Source organism: Lacerta agilis, chromosome 17 (assembly GCF_009819535.1).
Source record: "Lacerta agilis isolate rLacAgi1 chromosome 17, rLacAgi1.pri, whole genome shotgun sequence".
NCBI classification, from domain to species: Eukaryota; Metazoa; Chordata; class Lepidosauria; order Squamata; family Lacertidae; genus Lacerta; species Lacerta agilis.
In genome coordinates, this window is record NC_046328.1 from 1820738 (window position 1) to 1843401 (window position 22664).

The 22664-nt window shown below is 41.4% G+C and overlaps 1 protein-coding gene across 2 annotated transcripts; it reads left to right on the plus strand.

Moving 5' to 3' along the window:
* Positions 1 to 3213: 3213 nt before the first annotated feature.
* Positions 3214 to 21792, plus strand: VPS33A (VPS33A core subunit of CORVET and HOPS complexes). 2 transcript variants are annotated; one of them, XM_033174491.1, is made up of 13 exons: positions 3215 to 3362; positions 9597 to 9662; positions 9815 to 9942; positions 10133 to 10322; positions 12279 to 12395; positions 12842 to 13016; positions 13871 to 14064; positions 15999 to 16125; positions 16357 to 16424; positions 16820 to 16957; positions 20139 to 20276; positions 20390 to 20558; positions 21074 to 21792. In XM_033174491.1, exons 1-13 carry the CDS (start codon positions 3261 to 3263, stop codon positions 21265 to 21267), a joined length of 1806 nt encoding a protein of 601 aa, XP_033030382.1. In that variant the 5' UTR covers positions 3215 to 3260; the 3' UTR covers positions 21268 to 21792. The 2 variants fall into 2 exon arrangements, with proteins under 2 accessions (XP_033030383.1, XP_033030382.1); XM_033174492.1 differs by lacking the exons at positions 15999 to 16125; positions 20139 to 20276; positions 20390 to 20558; positions 21074 to 21792 and having other exon boundaries at positions 3214 to 3362; positions 16820 to 16955.
* Positions 21793 to 22664: the final 872 nt, after the last annotated feature.

Below are 22664 nucleotides of genomic sequence, written 5' to 3' on the forward strand. Positions count from 1 at the left end.
CATAATCCTAAGCATGTTTTTAAATTATCTTATTATGGTGCAATGGTTTTTCATCAGGTTTGCTAAGGGAAATTTGGATGTGAGAAGCAAGTGTCCTTACTTCTGTCTCAGGCAGGTGTAGGTAGCCAGGTGCCTTCTAGATGTTGTTGGACTCCCAGCTCCCAGCACCAGCAAAATCTGGATAGTGCCAGGTTAGTTATCCCTGCTCTAAGACAAACCTTTGAGAGTTTTAGATTGCAGTCCTATACACACTTACCTGGAAGTAAGCCCCGTTAACGCAGTAGCACTTCCTTCTGATTAGACATGCATCAGATTGCACTGATAAGAGGTGGGAAGAGGGAGAGAGATGGGAAGCTAGCCTCTTAAGGTTCCAGTAGGAGCAAGGAATACCATGATGTGAACCCTTTATAAGAAATCTGAACCTAGAATCAGGAAAATGTTTGCCCACTCCAATATCTAATGACTGCCCAGAAGTAGGCCTATATATCACCCCCTCCCCTACAATGCACATGTTGACACCATTTATGACTTTCCGTCCACTCAGGCATTCTATCCAAGCTCACCAATGTTTCCAGCCCCTATTTTATGGATATACCAAACCAGTGTATCTTCTGGCCCCGCCTTAGACAATTTATCATACTTCTGTATCTGTTTTATAGCAGGTAACTGCACTCACTCTCCCTACTACTGCTACTGTCTTCTTTTTTTTGGAAAGTATGACTTTTCAGTACACACCACATGGAAAAAAATGTTGTGTTGCATGCAAGGCAATTTTCTTATACTTCCAAAGAAAGAGAGATTTTTTCAGAGAAGCAGCATTAAGAAAGTAAAGTTGAAACCTAGTTGCTCAGATGCCTCAATCCAATGAAACTAGCAGCAGATCTTTTAAAAAAGAATGTTATTTCTAAACTTTGTGTTCAAACATATACACAACACTCTTTAAAATATATATAATCTTATTGAGTTCATTTTATATTTATATTTTTTCATTACAAAAATAACCATTCCAGTGCAGTTGAAGCATCTGACAGCTGGGGGGAAATTTCTTTTTTATTTCCCTAGTTACCCCCAAAATACATTATTTAAACCTGAATTCTCGTATATACACCACAACTTGCAATGTACACATCTTCTTTATTAAGTAATCCACAAGTTAGTTTAAACCTTTGGAACTGGTCTTCGGTTTTCTGGAGAATTTGTAAACAAAATGAAGCTCTACCCCTCTCAGGCAAAGGTACCAGTATATTTGTGCTTTGTTCCGCTGCCAGTCTTACTCTGCAAGTCAGCTTTTCCATGAGGGCCATACACCACATTCTTTACCCAAGTTCTCACCTTTTAAGTCCTTCCAGAATGTGGCTATAACTCATATGTGCTGCCACTAAAAGAAATCCAGTTAGTGGTTTATCCACCAAGTCCTAGTTCTCATTTAGACACATACAATGGTACCTCGGGTTACAGACGCTTCAGGTTACAGACTCTGCTAACCCAGAAATAGTACCTTAGGTTAAGAACTTTGCTTCAGGATGAGAACAGAAATTGGGGAGCGGCGGTGCAGCAGCAGCGGGAGGCCCCATTAGCTAAAGTGGTGCTTCAGGTTAAGAACAGTTTCAGGTTGAGAACGGACCTCCAGAACGAATTAAGTTCTTAACCTGAGGTACCACTGTATTCAGTAACAAAAGCTTTGGAGACTTTGTGACTTTCTAATACTCCTCTGGATCTTCGACTCTGCCCATGCAACCAGGGAAAGATAGAGGACTTTATTCATTTTTTCTTCTACTGCCCACTATATGTCTCAGTAAGACCCAGACTTTTCCTTTTAATCCCGCTGATCATTGCCCGGGACGATGACCGCATGAAATACTTACTGGCGGATGCCAACCCCGATTTCACATGGAGTGGCCATCTACATATTACAGGCCCTGAAACTCAGGGCCACCTTTTTGGCTAACTTGCCTCAGCCCTAGTCCTATGTAACTTCCTGACATAGACACAGTCGACATGCCCTGTTACTGCTCTTTATTTTATCTGTATTACTCAGCATGATTTTACACTTAATGTTTTAACTGTATCTGTAGTATTCCATGTATAATTGTGACAGGTCACTGCCTGGTCTCTCACTATGTGCTATGGCCATATGGCTAATGCAATAAATACTGTAAATTGATTGATTGATTGACTTTGTGACATGCTGAAGGGAGAAGTTTCTACTACTTTTGCTTCCCCAGTGCCTTCTGCATCTACCACTAGCACTACAGGCTGTAAGAGACAACACCTGTGCAAGTTCTCTTGGGTTTAAAAAAAAAGAAAACTGGCTTACAGTTTATATAGCAAAGTTAAAAACTTGGAAGCTGGATCTACCCAATCCTTCCTCCACCACCTCTGTCTCATTCACACATCACTATCATTGCATAAAAGAGTAAATAAAAGACACTGAGGTCCCATTGGGAAACAGAAAAAAAGGTTCTTTACTTACATTTTCTTCATATTTACAAATATGGCTTTGGATTTGGATTCTATGCCTTACATGGGGAGCTAGTATCTCAAGGCTGCCTCGTGTGTGCCATGATCTGAGTTTTTTTGATGTTGAGCTTCAGACCTTATTTTGCGCTGGTTATTTGCGGGTGCTGATTATTGTCTTCCAAAGCAACTACTGTATTCCAAACTGAAAAATGGAAAGCGTAATGCCCGTGGTCAACACAAGTTTAAAGACTGTCTCAAGGCAAATCTAAAAAAATGGAGTATAAACACTGACAACTGGGAAACACTGGCTTGGAGCGCTCCAGTTGAAGAACAACCTTTACCAAAGGTGTCATGGGCTTTGAAGATGCTCAAACTCAGGATGAAAGGGAGAAATGTGCTAAGAGGAAGCCGCACTTGGCAAACCTTCACCATGATCAACTCCTGCCAGGAAACCAATGTCCCCACAGTGGAAGGAATTGACCTCCACAGTCACTTACGGACTCACTGTTAAGACGGTGTTTATGGAAGACAATCTTACTCGGTTAAGAGGGATAGAAGGAGGAGAAGCAAGCAAGCAAGCCAGCCAGCCAGCCAGCATCTCCTTCCTGCAGCGCCTGAGGGGCTCCGGGACGCGCGCCGGCCGCTGCTCTGGGCCCGCCCAGCTGGAGGAGGCGGAGGCGGCGGCCCCTTCCGTCCCTTCCCGTCGGTCTCGGGCTCCACATGACTGGCGCTGGGCTGGGCTGGCAGCAAGCAGGCAGCCCGGCAGGCGGAGCCGAGAAGGCAGGCGGCGAGGAGCTGTCATGGCGGCGCACCTGAACTCGGGCCGGGTTAACCTGATGGCGCTGAGGGAGGCCGGCCGCAAGGAGCTGCGCGAGTTCCTCGACAAGTGCGCCGGATCCAAGGTCGGCCCGGGATGGCAGGGAGGCGGGCGGCAGCCAGGGAGGGAGGGAGGGAGGGGAGGCCGCGCGCAGCCGGCGCCTTTCCTGCCTCCCTCTCAGGGGCTGAGCTCCGCGCGCGCTTTACTCCCTGCGTCCTTCTCCCCTCAGGCCCGCCCTGCCCGCTCCTCCGCCTCACGTTCCCTGAAGAGGGAGGGAGGGGCGGGAGGCGCCGGGGGTCCGTCTGCCACACGGGCGGCGGTGCAGTGCGGGGTCTGTCTCCTCGGGAGCCAGGCCCGCTGCTCAGAGAAGGGCCTCGGCCTTCTTTGGGCCCCTTTGGCAAAGCCAAGGAGCTAGCTTCACAAAATGCCCCTTTGGGAAGGAAGGAAGGAAGGAAGGAAGGCGGAGAAGGCAGGCGAAGCGCACACATTGCGATTCGCGCGCCTGGAAATCGGCAACCACCATAAAACCCATTTAAAACAAAATTTAAAAGCTGAGAGGAGCAGGGCTTCCGCGAGCGCCACTTTGGGGACCCTCGACGCAGGAGGTGTGTTTCGGGGGCCTGCCACCCTGGACGCATCGCTCCGGGAGCAGCCAGGCCCACATGAAATCGCTCCCCTTCTGAGTCTGCGTGTCGCCCGCCTTCTCCCGGGGCGACCCTGGACTCAAGGGGGCTGCCATGGCTGATGCTGGCTGCCTCAGCATCCTTTCTGCTCACTTTTTTTTTTAATAATTTTTTTTATTGGTTTTCACATTAAATAAATCACAAACATAGAAACACAATGGAAACACATCAAATACAAACAAACAAAATATGAAAATGAGAAATTAAAAATAATAAAAACTTATACATACCAAAACAGGAACTCTCAAATACTTATTGCTTAATGTTTAAATCTAGTTTGAATCTTAACTGGGGGACTTCCCCCGTTCTCTCAACAACGTTCAGTTCTAATTTACTTTAGTAACTTTGTAACTAATTTCCGTCAACCATCATTATTCTTATTACAATTTCAAATAACTAACTTACTTCATATTACCTATTACTTATTACCACAATTAATAGCATACATCTTTCATCAACATTACTTGTAGTATACTATTTTACTTTAACATCTTATAACTAAAGCCATCAATATTCACTGATTCTGCTTCAGATATCTAATTTTTCACGATTTTTTAAATAATCTTTAAATTTCTTCCAATCTTCTTGCACCTTCTCCCTCTGGTCTCGGAGCTTCACGGTCAGCTCAGCCAATTCCATATAGTCCATTAACTTCATCTGCCATTCTTCTACTGTCGGGAACTCTTCACCTTTCCAGTTTTTCGCAATCAAAATTCTAGCAGCTGTTGTGGCATACATAAAAAACACTCTATCTTGCCTGGGTATCTCATGATTGGTCATGCCCAATAGGAAAGCCTCTGGTTTCTTACTGAAAGTCACTTTCATCACTTTTTTAAGTTCATTATAAATTAACTCCCAGAAAGCCTTTACCTTTGGGCATGTCCACCACATATGATAAAAGGTACCTTCCACTTTTTTACATTTCCAACAAACATTACTTAATCGATGATACATCTTAGCTAACTTAACTGGTGTTAAATACCATCTGTAAATCATTTTCATAATATTCTCTCTTAAGACATTACACGCTGTAAATTTAATACCTTCTTTCCACAGTTTTTCCCAGTCTTCCATCATTATATTATGTCCAACATCTTTTGCCCAGTCTGTCATAACTGATTTTACCATTTCATCTTTCGTATGCCACTCTAGCAACAAATTATACATCCTGGAAAGGTTTTTAGAGTTCGGTTCAATTAATTCTGTCTCCAACTTTGATTTCTCTATTTGGAAGCCAACTTTCTTGTCCAACCTAAATGTTTCATTTATTTGGTGATACTGCAACCAGTCGGTAACTTCCTCCTTCATTTGTTCATAGCTTTTAAGCCTAAAAGTTTGACCTTCCTGTTGCAGTATATCAGCATATTTCGACCACCTTGCAGGCATATTTGGCCTTTTGTAAGCTTTCGCCTCTACTGGGGATATCCACCTAGGAGTCTTTTTCTCCAACAAATCTTTATTCCGCATCCAAACCTGAAACAAGGCTTTCCTAATAATGTGATTCTTAAAAGCTTTGTGGGCTTTTACCTTATCGTACCAAAGATAGGCATGCCATCCAAACACATTGTCATGTCCCTCCAAGTCTAAAACACCTGTATTTTCTAACTTAAACCAGTCTTTTAACCAGCAAAAGGCAGCTGCTTCAAAATAAATTCTTAGGTCTGGCAGGGCAAAACCTCCCCTCTCCTTAGAGTCTGTTAATATTTTAAATTTTATTCTAGGTTTCTTTCCCTGCCAGATAAATTTCGACATATCCTTTTGCCATCTTCTAAAACAATCTAACTTGTCTATAATTGGTATCGCTTGGAATAAAAATAACATCTTTGGTAACACATTCATCTTTACCGCAGCTATTCTGCCCATCAAAGAAAGCTTCAGCCTAGACCATATCTCAAAGTCTTTCTTTATCTCATCCCATAGTTTTTCGTAATTGTCCTTGAACAGGTTGAGATTTTTCGGGGTTATATTGACTCCTAGGTATTTTACTTTTTTAACAAAATTAAGTCCTGTAGAATTCTTCAATTTCTGCATCTGCAATGGATTCAGATTTTTTGTTAATACTTTAGCTTTGGCTTTATTTAACTTAAAGCCTGCTACACGACCAAATGATTCAATTATCTCCAAAGCTTTGGGAACACTGCTTTCTGGTTCTTGTAGGGATAACACCAGGTCATCCGCATAGGCTCTTAACTTGTATTCTTTCTCTCCCACCCTTATTCCTTTTATCTGTTTCTCTGTTCTGATCATATTCAGAAGGACCTCCAGGACCGTAATAAACAATAAGGGGGAGATAGGGCACCCTTGTCTCGTTCCTTTCTCGATTCTAATTTCCTCCGATATCACACTATTTATTATAATTTTTGCTCTCTGTTCAGTATATATGGCATTAATGCCATTTAAAATTTTTTGACCGACTCCCATCTTTTCTAGATTTTTCTTCATAAAAGTCCAAGAAATATTGTCAAAGGCCTTCTCTGCATCTATAAACATCAACGTTGCATCGGTATTTATATTCTTTTCTAGTCTCTCCAATATATCCACAATGATTCTTGTATTACTGCTTATTTGTCTACCAGGTAAAAAACCTGCTTGATCCTTGTGGATATAGTCCTTTAGCACCCTCCTTAGCCTCATAGCCATGACATTAGCAAAAAATTTATAATCCACGTTCAAAAGTGAAATTGGTCAGTAATTCTTCATCAGAGTTTTATCCGATTCCGGTTTCAAAATTAGTGTGATATAGGCCTCCTTCCATGAGTCTGGTGCCCTACCTCCCTCCAGCAGTCAATTGCACACTTCCTTCAACGGCTGGACCAACCAATCTTTTAAGGACTTATAATATTTTGCAGTAAGTCCGTCTGGTCCTGGGGCCTTTCCAACCTGCATGTTGTTGATTGCTTCTTCTATCTCCTGAGTTGAAATTGGGTGGTTGAGTAAAGTTTTTTTTTCTCATCTGGGACCTTTTGCAATCCATTTTTCTCCAGAAATTGGCTAATCTCTGTATCTTCTACTTTTTCTTCCCTGTACAATTGCTTAAAAAATTTCTGAAAACACCATCTGATCTCCTCCAGATTCACCACATTCTTGTCGTTGACTGTTAAATTAGTGATGATGTTTGCTTTCTGCCTCTTTTTTAACTGCCAAGCTAACAATCTTCCACATTTATTGGCCGAGTCAAAGGTTCTTTGTCTCATAAACTTTATTTTCCATTCTATTTCTTGATTCAATAGTTTAGCATATTGGGACTGCAAGAATTTAATTTCTTTTTGAATTTTCTGATTTTTGGGGTGACCTCATAATTTCTTTTCTTTTTCTTTTTCTTCATTCTGTTGCTTCTTCTTTTTAGTTTTTTCACTTATTAGGAAACCCCTCATTACTGCTTTGCTTGAGTCCCATACTATTCTTTTCTCTACCTCAGTATTCAAATTGATCTGAAAATATTCTTGCATCTTTTTAGCAGCTTTTTCGATAAGCTTGGTGTCTCTCATCATCGCATCATCCATCCTCCATCTAAAGGAATCCTTGGAGATCACTTTTAAGTTCAATTGCACAGGGTTATGATCTGAACATGTCTTTGGGCCAATTTCTGCTTTTTGTATTTTAGGAGCCAATTCATTCGAAATCCAAATGTAATCTATTCTCGACCACGACTTCTGAGGTTCAGAAAAATATGTTGCTTCAGTGTCCATTGGATTTTTTAATCTCCATGCATCTACCAAATTCAAATTATCCACCATCTCAAAGAAAGTTTTGGGCAGTTTCCCTTCATTTGTCATTTTAGTTCTTTGGGATCTATCCATGAGTGTGGAAACTGCCCCATTAAAGTCACCAAGGCAAACTATTTTGTAATCCATATAGTCCATTAGCACGTCGTGTATCTTCTTGTAAAAAATTGACTTTCCTTCGTTAGGTGTTTTCTGCTCACTTTTGAAACTTTCTGTAGTCGTGGCTAAGCTGTCTCTACCTTCCTGATAAGTTAGATCAAAAAACAAAAGGCTTGTCAATTAAAAACAAGAAATATTCTGAGCACACACAGTTTTGCATTTTAAATTCACTTAAATTGTCACTAAAATGGGCTTTATTTCTGTTGACCTAATGCTGAAAACATTTATTAAAAAATTTAAAATGCTGTTTAAAGCCCCCCCCCCTCGTAAAACCACTACATCTGGGGTCTAAAATTACCACTGTAAATTCTAATGAGCCTAGTGAGCTTTATTTCTTAAAAAACATGCACAGAATTCTGCTGTAAAATGGTGCATACATACAGACATGCACTAGCTTTCTCACAGGACCTTACCACCTCAATGAAGCTTACTCTACTAGGTTATAGATTCAGGTAGGTAGCTGTGTCTGACACAGTAGAAATATATATATAATAAGTTCTTGGTATGAGCTTTCATTGCATGCACACTTCTTCAGATACACTGAAACAAGTCACCAGACCTTTATCTATAGTGAGAGGGTGGGAATGGGTGATTGGCTGATAGGTGTGGTAAACCTGTTGGCGACTGTTAATGACTGCAGTTGGTCTTACAGGAGAAAGCAAGGGATGAGATGGCCAAAATTAGCTTTATAATGTGCTTTGTGTAACTATTTTAGTATTATTATTAGTAGTAGTAGTATTAAAAAATTATTGCTCCCTGTACCCGTATATCTTGGGGTACTTCACAACATAAAACTACAATATAAAAAACACAAAATACATATTAAAAATAAGAACAAAGACAACTCAATAATCCCTCTTCCACAACACACTTAAAAGGGCATTGAATGTCAGTCAAAGGCCTGGTTAAAGAGGAACATTTTTGCCTGGTGCCTAAAGGTGCATCATGAAGGCACTAGCTGAACCTCCCTGGGAAGAGCATGATCTTTAAGGTGTGCTTTCAGAATCTACTACTTAATGTTTTCATACATGCCCATGCAGTGATGGGTTTTGCACATAACACTAAGCCAAACCATGACTTGGCACAACTAAACCTGCAGGTTTCCAGAGAGAAGATGGCAGCTACTTTGCTCTTCCATCCTCTGGTCTTACAGTTGCTTCAGTGCTGGGAGCTAAGCCATGATTTGGCTTAGCACTGTGTCTGAACCTGAGCCTATGGTTTATGTTGACAAACCATAAGCTGTAGTGAAAGTTTGTTCTCTGGCAATGGTTTTTTTTTTTTTAATACTCCTAAACCCCCAACTACCTGAAAATTGTTGTGTCTCTTAAATGATTTTTCTGTCTGTTTAGCAATTCAAATGCACTGGGCTAGATATTATATATGGAAGTCAAAATTTTATTACCTTTTATTTCTCATTGTATTACACTGTATTAAAAATACAATTAAGATCAATATGAATATTGATGTGAAAAACATAATTAAAGATCAAAATGGATATTTAATGTGATGGGTGTCATGGACCTCCTGAATGAACTGTGGACCACAGTTTGGGAGCCCCTGTTCTGTAACTTACCATCTGGGGAAATGAAGCAGGAGCCCATGTTCAGAGGTTTAGATGAAGGACAGTCTAGAAATACAAATAATGAAGTTTCTCTGCATAGAATTGTCAGAGACTTTCCCTCTACCCCACTCACTTCTGTATACTTGATGTAGCTTTAAGTGTCAGCTGATTCTCTGCTTTCCTCTTCATAGGCCATTGTGTGGGATGAGTATCTTACAGGTCCATTTGGGCTGATTGCACAATATTCACTTCTAAAGGTAGGATTGGGCAAGATTTTTAAATATATTAAGTCTGATTTTTGCCATAAATAGTGTGCTTTCCTGTTGAGAGTTTTATCCAGTATGTGTGGAAAAAATGTTTTTGGTGTCCTAGGATAAAGGGTAGTTATTCCACTTTTGTCTCCTTCCAGGAACATGAGGTGGAGAAAATGTTCACTCTCAAAGCAGGCCGCCTCCCACCTGCAGATGTCAAGAATATTATTTTCTTTGTCAGACCAAGGCTAGAACTCATGGACATCATTGCTGAAAATGTGCTCAGGTAGAGTAGCTCTCCAGACCTACCTTTTTGCTTTCTGCAGACTGAGTAGAAACTTCATGGTTCCCTTATTTGTTTTCCTTGACTGAAAAGTTACACCTTAACTCAGGTGACATCACTTATTGAAGGCCAACTTCTCACTTTAACTGGTAGTTTCTATATTTCTTAAGGTATCTCCTTGTCTCCTTTCTAGTGAAGACAGAGTCCGCTGTCCACAGAGGGATTTCCACATCCTGTTTGTGCCACGCCGCAGCTTGCTGTGTGAGCAGCGACTGAAGGATCAAGGAGTTCTGGGCTCCTTCATTCACAGAGAGGAGTATAGTCTGGACCTCATTCCATTTGATGGAGACCTGTTATCCATGGAGTCTGAAAGTGCCTTCAAAGTCAGTATTTTGTTTCTTTGCAGTGTGGGGTATATTTCTAAACTGGCTCCTGATAGCCCCCAGTTGGCACCCCAGTGCTCACTCATAGGAGTCATTAGTTGGCAGTGGCTTTGGCTTCCTGTTGACTTGAGGTCTAGACTGGAACCAGATCTTCTGTATGCCCCACCACCTCAGTGCTATAAGGAAAGCAACTATTCTCTGTGTTGTATGACAAGTCTTCAACTGCAAGGAAACAGATAAAGGTTCCATATTAAGAGGGTCACTTCCTTCTTCCCATGCATTAAGGACTGTTTCACTTCTCTTGAGTGTTGGTAACCAGGAAGAGAACCCTCTTCTGAGTGTTGATTATCGGTTGATCTTCCCAGAGCCACAGGTGAAAATTTCACCCAGGCCTTAAACTGATTTTAGTGCTGCTCTATTTAGGTGTGTTAAGTGTTTTGTTTTGTTTTTGTTCATGCTGTGTTTTTTATATAAGCTAATTTGAAAAAATTGATTTAAAAGTGGGGTATGTATATTTTAAAATGACAAATACTATGGAAACCCTCTTCGACAATGACAATCAATTAGCTGGCGGCTGCCTTCTGCTTGGAGGTTTTTAAAAGGAAGCTGGCCAATATATATAGTGCAGTATATAGTAATCAATTGCAGCAAATTTTACCACCTTGGAGGTGTTACAGTATGTGTCTGAACTCACATGCGTGTCCACCACTCATGTGTATTCATACACACACCATCAAAGAGGATTGGGATCTTTTACTAGCATTATAATGTGTGTCTGTTTATGAACATTTGTTTGCCTCCATTCCTGCCTAAATAAAACTGACACCTGATACTTTTTGTTTGGGGCTGGTGATCCTAAAGACCTATTAACTGCCAGATGGGCAACCCAGTAATTCTTAGAGGCAAACAAAGGGCTTTACAGTAAGATTATTGAGAGACATTGACAAAGAAAGCTTGCTTTATTATATGAAATGAAATTGAGTGAATACAGTGGTGCCCTGCTAGACGAATGCCTCGCAAGACGAAAAACTCACTAGACGAAGGCATTCGTCTAGCGGAAGGCTGCCCCACAAGACGAATTTGTCTATGGGGCTGCCTCGCAAGACGAAAAACCCGCTAGACGAAAATTTTCGCAGAATGAATTATTTTCGTCTAGCGGGGCACCACTGTATATAAATGCTACAGGTAGGTAGCCGTGTTGGTCTGCCATAGTATAAAAAAAAAAAAAAAAAAAAATTCCTTCCAGTCGCACCTTAGAGACCAACTAAGTTTGTTCTTGGTATGAGCTTTCATGTACATGCACACTTCTTCAGATATACTGAAACAGAAGTCACCAGACCCTTATATATAGTGAGAGGGTGGGGAGGGGTATTACTCAGAAGGGTGGTGGGAATGGGGGATTGGCTGATAGATGTGGAAAACCTGTTGACGACTGTTAATGACTGCAATTGGTCTTACAGGAAATAGCAAGGGGTGAGATGGCTAAAATAGCTTTGTCATGTATAATAAATGCTGTTTCAGACAGTAAAATTACAATTCAAGCAGGCAGGAACTACCTAACTTTCACACCTTGTCTCTACCTAGTCTCAGCCTACAGAAATGAGTGTGACAATTTTGGCAGCAGGACCCATACTGCTAGTAAGTTAAGAAAGGGAGGGGAGGAGGAGTATCCATGTCCTTAACTATCCTTAATACTTGTGTGTTCATTTCTTGTGATCACTAAATGAAGGTCGTCCGTGGAGCTAGGAGAGCCAGCAGAATAAATTCAGATTGACACACACACCTATTAGCACAAGGAAGCACTTTGCCATATGTGCCAGTTTTCTGATCCTGTTTATTTAAAGTACTGTACAGTGTTTATAGGATGCCTTTTTATTTTCAGTTGCTGTAAGCCGAGGATACCACCTGCATCCTAAGTTTCTTACCATCCTTTCTTTGTCATTGTTGAAAATATAGGAGTGTTACTTAGAAAATGACCAGACCAGCCTCTATCACGCAGCAAAGGGACTCATGACACTCCAGGCACTTTATGGAACAATCCCACAGATCTTTGGGAAAGGGGAATGTGCAAGGGTAAATATGATCTAGAATGCCTCCCTTGTCTGCCATTTCACTGTGTGAATGCCTCTTTGTATGGACAACAATCACTTTGGAATTGCTCTACTTTTTTCTTTCTTTTCTTAACCCTGCTTATAAAGAGGCATGTGGTCTTTAATGTCTAATGAATCCACACACTCTGTGTTACAATGGATGGGTGTGTGGGTATATGAGGTGTATATGAGAGATGTGAAGAAGATAAGGCTGCCGATTTTGGTTATTGCCCCTGTCCTTGGAGGTTGAGGAGCAGCAGTCAGTTTGGGCCTGTCTCTTGCACAAAGAGGATGACAGAACACCAATCTAGAGCTTGATTCACCACCACAGGAAGTGAGAGGTGCATATTCAAAGATGTCTACAATGTTTGATGTGTTACTTGCTGCTTGTAGCCTGAGCCATAATCTTCCAAACACTTCTTTCTTCAGCACGTGGCAAATATGATGATCAGGATGAAGCGGGAGTTTTCTGGGAGCCAGAATCCAATCTTCCCAGTCTTTGATACCCTCTTGCTGCTTGACCGCAACATAGACTTGATGTCACCTCTGGCCACACAGCTGACTTATGAGGGGCTTATTGATGAGATATACGGAATTCAGAATAGTAAGTTAGCAGCTGTGACCAGGATGTAACAAAATTACTGAGTAATTGATTCTCAGATGGGAAAAGACCCTGTCTTTGACCAGTACATACATCTTTATTCTCTCTTCTTATTGTAGTGGACAGTTTCTTCTTACAGGTCACATCCTTTCCTTAGTCAAGGAGTAGGTAAGCAGTTCTGTTCAGAGGAGGGACAACAATCCCCAGTAACAGGTTTTTTTCTCAGCTCCCTCACAATATGCCAATTGGTCTTTTGTTGTCATTGTCCCCTTTCTTTTCCCCCAGCCAAGGCCACTCCTCTTCCTTGTAGGTCTTCTGCCTTCTTTCTTTTTTCCTTCCTTCCTTTCTTCCTCAGAGGATTTTTCAGGGTCTCCCACTCTCGTGTCCTTAAGCAGCATTTTAGAGACACTGGGGATGACAGGATGACCCTAGTTCTCCTCATCTTGTCTAATGCAGGGGTGCGGAACCTGTCGCTCTCCAGCCGTTGTTGGACTGCCCCAGCCAGAATGGTCCAGAAGCACCTGGAGGGCCACAGGACCCCCATCCCACCCAAGTTTTCTAACAGCAGTTTAGTAACTCTCATTTATTTCACCTGACTTAATGGGGAAATATTTTGCTCTTTTGTCCAGTGGTATTATCTGGTATGGAAAGTGTTACACAAGTGGGCAGAGGAGAAGAGGGGGAATAAGATGCTTCTCCTGTATCAGTTTTGGTTGGAAAAAAATAAAACTGGTGCCCCTCAAGAGCTAGCTTAGCACTTGCCAAGTGGCAGCTCAGTTTCCTTATTTTTCCTGCGTTTATTCCTCTGTGTGTTGGAAAGCCGTCAGCTCTGTTTTCTTTGGCTTGTATTTTGGCAGCTTACGTGAAACTCCCTCCAGAAAAGTTTGCCCCCAAGAAGCAGGGGGAGGGTGGCAAGGATCTCCCCACAGAGCCCAAGAAGCTGCAGCTGAATTCTGCTGAGGAGCTTTATGCAGAGATCCGGGACAAGAATTTCAATGCTGTGGGCTCTGTGCTGAGCAAGAGAGCCAAAATAATCTCAGCTGCATTTGAGGTAATGGACCTGTGTCATTGTATCCCCACAGATGAGTCCAGATTCAACTGGCTTGTCCATTCCGCCTCAGAAGTGTTCCATACACACCTTGCAGTTGCAGGATGCTGGTCAAATCAGAAGTCAGATTTGCACTTTTGCTTCAGCACTAGTCTTGATCAAGGCTGTGTGTTCTGTAAAAACAATGAAAATTTGTGCCCTTGCAATCCAAACCCCGCACCAAGAGGAACCTGAATCAGCAACATATATGTGTTATGCATATTAGTGTATAGATCTACACAATCTATACTTCCACATCTTGTACCCTTCCAGTTTTACTGCTTATGAAGAAAGACAATAAGTCATGGAAGACACTGAAGCCCTCCCCTTTAGCTTCTGAGAATTCAGAAAGCACACTTTTGAACATGTCATTACATTCATAAGACCTGGAAACTTGCTTGCATTTTAATGAAAGCTGAGATTCTTAGAGAACTGAATCCTACCCCCAGTTCCATACTACCAAGGCATACATGTGGACTTGCCTATGGCATGTTGGAATCAGATGTATCTTCCTGATGTCACATATCTCATGGGATGGTATAGCCATATAATAATTTGGGCATGTGGCTTTGTCCTGGCAGTCAGTCACAAATGTGTGCTTCTATGTTGTGCAGTTTCGGGAAATTCCATCATGCCTGGCCTAGTATGATGGTACATAAAAGCATAGATGACTGTGTGCTGAGCTGTGTAATCTGATCACGTTTTCTGCATTTCTTTCTGCTCCTTTAGAAGGCCAGAGCAGCTGCACTTGCCTATTGAAAGAGGAACCATTTAAAATTGAGTACTATAATTGGCACTTTTATGTTGGAAGGAACAAGAGAGAGTGCAAGGTTGTCAGATATAATAGGTGATAATGAAACAGCAGCTTGTGGGTAGCAAAAGGCTTATTAATGGCATACTTCATTATTATCTTCCTGCCTGGGCTTGCCATTCATATAGTTTACACTTCAACCAAATTCCACTTTTCAATAAATGTGTTTGGATGTGTGGTTGTGTGTAGTTCTTTCTTGTTGGTCTGATAGAAACTGGAAGTGGAATACATACATCTGGATTGTCCTTATTAATAGGTCATTAGACACCTCTGGCAATCTAGTCCTTAGAGTTAAGCTTTTTGCTTTTCATCATTACTGAGATAACAAGATTTATGTCTCTTCAGGAAACATTCTTATGGACTGTCAGATAATTTCTCACTTTGGATCATTTATAACCTGCTTTTCAATCAAAGTTCTCAAAATCAAAGAGCAAAATTTAGAAACAAAATAAACGTAAAATCAATAAAATGCAAACATCCGAACAATGGACAATTTGTAACCATGAGAGTGAATGGTGGTCATTAAAGAAGGCACGTGTATTCTAGTAATTTGGCGGGGGCGCATCTTGGACTTTATAAATGGAGGTTTTCTTTCCACTCTGTCATAAGAGCTCGGTGTGAATTACAATGTCCCCTGCTCGTTTCATATTTCAAGTTCATTAGGTTAGAGAAGAGTTTTACTCTGCTGGGGCCGGTATCCAACCTGGTCATACTCACCCCAGGCAGCTCCTGATTCAGCACAGTTTCCACGGCCCCACAGGCTTTTTTGATGCTAGAAAAGGAAGAATGCTTTTAAGATGTGTAAAACTGGAACATGCATGAAAAGATGCCAGTTAGTTAGAAATGGTTAGGTAGGAAATTGCTCATGCTGCCAGAGTTTGCCATTCATTTAGCTGTTTTACACTGCAAAACTGATTATGCAACAAAAAAAGATTATTGGATGGGGAACTGGATATTCTCTCACCAGCAGCTTAACTATTTTTTTCCTTAACTGAAAATAGTGAACATAGTAAATGAGACACATAAGATTTCCATGTGCCCTTGGGGATTGACTCTAAACTGCTAACTGCTGGGTCTATTTTCCTAGGAAAGACACCATGCTAAAACTGTTGGAGAGATCAAACAGTTTGTCTCACAGCTACCGCACATGCAAGCAGCAAGAAGCTCTTTAGCTAACCACACTTCCATTGCGGAGCTCATCAAAGATATCACTAGTGAGTGACTTATTTATTTATTCATTCATTCATTCATTCATTCACTCACTCACTCACTGCCTTTCACCCATATGGGACTCAAGGTGGCTTACAGAGTATTCTATTCCAGCTATAGCTTTAATAAATTTCCTGTGAATAAGCTGCCAGTGGCCAGATATCAGCACTGTTCCTGACTGAAAACTATTTTCAAATGCAGCATGTTTGTTTACTGTTTTTTATTATTTATTTAAGCATCGGAAGACTTCTTTGATAACTTAACAGTGGAACAAGAGTTTATGTCAGGAATAGACACTGATAAGGTAGGTGAAAATGCTCTTAAAATAGTCCCCCCCCCCATTGTTACCTAGTATCTCTTGGAATAATGGTGGGTGTCATTTTTGCTAAATGGAACCTGTTTCTGTTCCACTGAATCTTCTGGAAGCTAAATTTCCTTGGTCCAACATCCTCAACACCAGCTGCAGCTGCAGTCCTTCTGCCCCAGACTGCAACCTCTCTTATTGATGAGGAAAAACTGCTCACCAAAAATTGCATCCTGTATTGTGGCTGGTTTCACTTTGATGCAAATTGTTCTTGATATTGTGATGGAGGAGGTTCCATGTCCTCTTTTGCATCCCTACGAATAAGAGCTAAACATTTTGTTTAGCTACCATTTCAGCAGTTGGTGTAGTTTTGTTGGTTTGATTTTTCTGTTTAGGTCAACAACTACATTGAAGACTGTATTGCCCAAAAGCATCCCCTGATCAAGATATTAAGACTTGTTTGTCTGCAGTCGGTGTGCAACAGTGGACTGAAACAGAAGGTCCTGGATCATTATAAGAGAGAGATTCTCCAGGTTAGCCAAATCAAATATAGATCACTCTTGGGAGAACCTTATGCACGGTTGTTTAGTGGGGAAACTCAAGTCATTGGGCCAGCTGCTGGTTAACTCTTCTCAGTAATTAGAATCTAATGTCAAGGTTGGTGTATTTTTATTCTAATGATGGAGTATATTTTCTATTTGCATTGTATTTTTTTAAAGGATAATAAATAAAAAGAGAAACAAACATGGTTAATAGTTTATTGGGATTGTGCAGTCTGCTAGTTCGTGCTGCTCTTTTCCTTCCCTGGAGCAAGTGAGAGCAACAAGCCAGGCAACCTTGACTTACCAATATATGAACCATGGTTGTGGTTTGTTTCTCTTGTATGAACCATGATTGCAAAAGCAGGAACAGTGGCTTCATGTTCATGGTTATTCAGGAGAAACAAACCACAATTCCAGGTTCAGACATAATGATAACTTAAGGCTTCATAGCCTGTTGCTCACACTGAGGCAGGAGCAAAGCAAGAGCTTTTGGGGACTCTGTACACTGCTCGATCCTGACATTGCCATTGACCCATGATTTATTGTTACATGCGGATGTGGGCATTGCATTTTTAAATTGAATGTTACCTCTGTAGGATTGGGTGGCACAGAAAAGCTTGTTAAAAATATCAAGAAATGTTGTTATAGCCCGTTGTATAGCTATCTATCTTGGTTCAATCTAGACTTGCTCAGCTCCTGTTTTTACTTTTCACTGTGTTCTTACAGTGAGGGAAAAAAGTATTTGATCCCCTGCTGTGAGAGACAGAATAACAACAGGGAAACCCAGAAGACAAAAGTCAGAGATTGATGTGCATTATAATGAGTGAAATAAGTATTTGATCCCTTTGCAAAAGATGACTTAGTACTTGGTGGCCACCAGGTTTGCACACATCTCAGGAAGTATTTTGCAGACAGGCCTGTACATGTGCTGTCTTGAGCAAGGGGACCTTGCAGGCTCTGCAAGATCTCAGTCCTTCACAGTGTAGTATGTTACCAACTGTTTTCATGGTGACTATGGTCCCAGCTGCCCTGAGATCATTGACAAGTTCCCCCCGTGTAGTTCTGGGCTGCTTCATCACCGTTCTCCTGATCATTGCAACTCAATGAGATGAGATCTTAAATGGAGCCCCAGACCGAGGGAGGTTGACAGTTATTTCATGTTTCTTCCATTTGCGAATTATTGCACCAAGTGTTGTCACCTTCTCACCAAGCTGCTTGGTAATAGTCTTGTAGCCCAGTCCAGCCTTGTGCAGGTCTGCAGTCTTGTCCCTGACACCCTTGGACAGCTCTTTGGTCTTGGTCTTGGTCATGGTGGCTACTTTGGAATCTGCTGGATTGATTGCTTCTGTCGACAGGTGTCTTTCTACAGGTACTGTAACCAGCTGGGATTACAGGCAAGACCTCTCCCTTACAGCAGGTGCTTCTAATCTCAGCTCATTACATACAGTGAAGATACCAGGTAGCCTGACATCTGGCTGGTTGAAAGGGGATAAAAATTTTATTTCACTCATTATAATGCACATCAATCTCTGACTTTTGTCTTCTGGGTTTCTGGGGGTTTTCCTGTTGTTATTCTGTCTCTCACAGCTACAATAAACCTACCATTAAAATTGTGGTCTGGTCATTCCTTTGTCAGGGGGCAAACAGGCAAATTTAGTAGGGGATCAAATACTTTCCCCCCTCACTGTAGCTTTAAATCAGATGGTTTATTGATTGAAGTCTCGGGCTACAGCACTACGTAGACTTACCTTGGAGGAATTCCCTTTGATCACATTGGCTCCTACAACATACAGTTGTACCTTGGATCTCGAACGCCCTGGAACTTGGACATTTTGACTCCCGAGCACTGCAAACCCAGAAGTGATTGTTCCAGTTTGTGAACATTCTTTTGGAACCTGAAAATCCGACGGGCTTCTGCAGCCAATCAGAAGCCAAGATTTGGTTTTTGAACATTTTGGAAGTCGAACGGACTTCTGGAATGTACGACTGTACACAGGATCATACTGTCAATGAACCCAAGACTGGTTATGCTAAATCAGTCCATGGTTTTGAAAAACCTGACTTTGCTTTCTTGCAGATAGACTGTGCATCTCTTAAGCAGGTCAAATGACAATTCATACATATTATATAAAATACAATATGGTATAGTACTATTGACACTCCCCCAAATGGTTTTCAGTACCATCCCCTTCCTCTGTTCTCTACTTGCCTCAGTTCCTTTTCTGTGTATTATTAAATAGTAAGATAGACCTATAACTTGTAACTGCTGCCACCCTCATGACTTCCACCCCCCCCCCAAAAGCATCACGCTGAACATAGTGGACTGACAAGTACATTCAACTGTACAACTGGGATAGCGTCTGTAATACTTTTCCCTTTTAGTGTGTGATGTCTCAGTACTCCCAACTTGTTATTGTTTATACTCTTTCTTTTCTTCTTTTTAATATCTAATTCATTTGTAACTGAAAATCCATAAAATATAAATTTTAAAAGAACATTTTTCTAAAAAAAGTTAATTACAATACCTTCTTCTTTGGCAAGCCCTCGTACATGGTCTTAAAAGTGAGTCTGTAGGTGACTGTGGAGACCAATTCTGGCTCCACACTTCCTTCCACAGTGGGGACATAGATTTCTGGGCGAGAGTTGATCACGGTGAGGATTCCTTCCTCTTAGCACATTTCTCCCTTTCATCCTGAGTTTGAGCATCTTCAAAGCCCATGACACCTTTGGTAAAGGCTGTTCTCCAACTGGAGCGCTCACAGGCCAGTGTTTCCCCATTGTCGGTGTTTATACTCCATTTTTTAAGATTTGCCTTGAGAGAGTCTTTAAACTTCTTGTGTTGACCACCAGCATTACGCTTTCCATTTTTAAGTTTGAAATAGAGTAGTTGCTTTGGAAAACAATAATCAGGCATCCGAACAACATCACCAGTCCACCAATACAACCAATATTAAGCAGCACACATAGGAGCCAACTCCTAGAGGCTATGGGGGATTTCTCCCCCCAAAAAATATTTGAAGAGGTGGGCCCCCCAAAGTTGATGGGCACTGCTATTCACCTGGTGTGTGTGTGCACTGTGTTGTGTGATTGATTATGCGGGATGGGGCTTACTTGGGCCCCCACAATATTTTATTCAAGTTGGTACCCCTGACAACACATGTTCTTGTTACAGACTTATGGCTATGAACATATACTGACTTTAAATAATCTAGAAAAGGCTGGACTCTTGAAGACCCAGTTAACCAGTAGAAACAACTACCCAACAATTCGGAAAACTCTGCGTCTATGGATGGATGATGTCAATGAACAGGTAAGTTAAGCACTTCATCACACAGTTATGGCATTGATTAAAAAAATTTATGAAATGCACTGTGGTGATAAGCTGCTCTTCATTGGTCCCACTTCCTTCCATCCTTCCTGCAGAATCCCAATGACATCTCTTATGTATACAGTGGCTATGCTCCTCTAAGTGTGCGCCTGGCACAATTGCTTGCCCGTCCTGGGTGGCGAAGCATAGAAGAAGTGTTAAAGATGCTTCCAGGACCACACTTCGAAGAGAGGCAGCAATTGCCAACAGGGCTTCAAAAAAAACGTAGGTATCTGGACGCACAATTTGTGTTGTAATACTGTGCTCAAAGGGCTGCTTATGACAACTGCAGCTTCAGCTACAGTACAGAGGCTTCTTGTTAACACTGGAGCTCCAGTGTAAACAAAGGCTTCCTTGTTCCTAGAGGGTGCAAATTTGTATGGACTTGCTTTTTAAATGGCCATGCAATTTCAGCCGCTCTTCTTGCATGTTGCAGCTCATACGGAGCCCTGGATCAGATGCATGGGTTCAGCCTCCCACAACTCCCACTGATTTCAATGCAGCGTAGGCATTCCCAGTGGGTTGGGCCCTGTATCTGAGTGATAGATGTTGCATATTTATTCGCTGTTGCTTCATTCTGCCTAGGTTAGCTTCCCTCTTCCAAATTGCAGCATAGCAAACTTCTTGTCAAATAACCAATCTAAAACCGAGCTTGGGGAAGTGAGGGTTGGGTAGGTGTTGTGTTGCACAAAAAAATAAATTCAAAGTCAGTTTTCCACTCTACCTTGTAAACAATGCAGGTCAGCACGGAGAAAACAGAGTCACTCTGGTATTTTTCCTGGGTGGAGTGACATATGCTGAAATTGCAGCCCTCCGCTTTCTGTCTCAAATGGAAGATGGGGGAACAGAATATGTCATTGCAACAACTAAACTCATCAATGGAACAAGCTGGGTCAAATCTTTAATGGAGAAGCTGGAGCCTCCGCCCTTTTAGAACGAGAATCTGCACAGCGATCAAGAGACACCATAGCAGAGAAGAGGTGTGCTGGCAGTGCGAATGGAAGCTGGCCTTGCTGCTGGATACAGGGCAGAAAGCGTGCTGTTCTCCTCCATCAACTCTGTCCATAACTTTGCAAGGGGCTGATACCTCTCTGAAAGGGAACAATAAAAGAAATGAAATGCCTTGAAGATAGTTCCTTACATTGCTTCCTGAAAAATAAGCTTGGGAGGAAACTTAAATAATGTGGCCTGTGCTTTGACTGGGCCCTGCAGTGCATCCACTATCTTCATTCCCAGGTTATCTATCTATCTGTGTATTGCAGTTTCTAAGCATCTCTTTGGGAATTAACATATTCCACAATTCCATACCTCTCAGGAAGATTTCCCTGATACTTCACTTCATGTGTAAATTCAAGGAGACAAATGTTGATTATAAAGATGCAGTTCCAACGGTTTTCCATTGTGTGTATATGTTGTATTAGACATGCAAATAAGTATTAAATTGTCTTTATTATTCCTTCGAAATAAGTTCTCAAGTCAAAGTCATCAATCTCGGATATTTACTGTAAATTTCAGTGCACTGCTGTTGCAGAGTGTTGTGGTCAGACTTGTTTAATCTTGGTAAAGATACACAGAGAGATGGTGGAACATGTAGGAACTTTTGCACCTCTTGGGTTGTGGAGGGAGAATGATAGATCATGACTTTTGTCTCTGACAATTAGGGGATAGTGGAGAAATTTGATTCAGTTGGTATTTAAAGGCAAATCAATGTAATCCACATCTACTGAAACACAACCAACCTTTGAAATTTGCACTTCTCCAGCCCAAGTAATGTGTACCAAAAAAATGTACTGGTGGAAAATGTGTAACAAATGCATATATTTTTGAAAATAACCTACAAAAAACGCATTAAATCAAGGGACACTGCTTTGCAAAAATGTGTATATTACTCAAAATTGTATACAAAAAAATATATCAGTAAGAATTTGCACTAAATGCTCATGAAATGTCATAAACACTTTTTTAAAATCCTCAAACTGATTGTGCAATGTAGAAAACTGAAGATGGGAAAAATGAGAACTGAGAAAAGCCACAATTGATGGATTCGCCTTTCTCCTGACAGTTCACCTGAACATCCATGCTGCTACCTTGTGCTTTTCTCAGTCATTGCTCCTGGAGACTTGCTTGCTCTTAACTTTTAAGTTGTGTTGCATGTCAAGTTCTAGCACATTCTCTTGGGTATTCCAAAGGGAGCAAGCATTCTCACAAAGCAAATCCGGTGTTGTAGCACTGTTCCATCAACTCAATTTTTGTATGGGTTTAAAAGTTCCCTAAAAGTAATTTTTTGTGCCCTGACACTAAATTAATTTGGTTTCTTTTGCCTTCCCTGGA

Excerpts from the sequence above, each read along its gene's own strand:
- VPS33A (XM_033174491.1), top strand. The coding sequence starts at position 3,261 with ATGGCGGCGCACCTGAACTCGGGCCGGGTTAACCTGATGGCGCTGAGG. Across the intron at positions 10,323-12,278 it reads AGTCTGAAAGTGCCTTCAAA|GAGTGTTACTTAGAAAATGA; the intron begins GTCAGTATTTTG and ends TTGAAAATATAG. Across the intron at positions 13,017-13,870 it reads GATATACGGAATTCAGAATA|CTTACGTGAAACTCCCTCCA; the intron begins GTAAGTTAGCAG and ends GTATTTTGGCAG.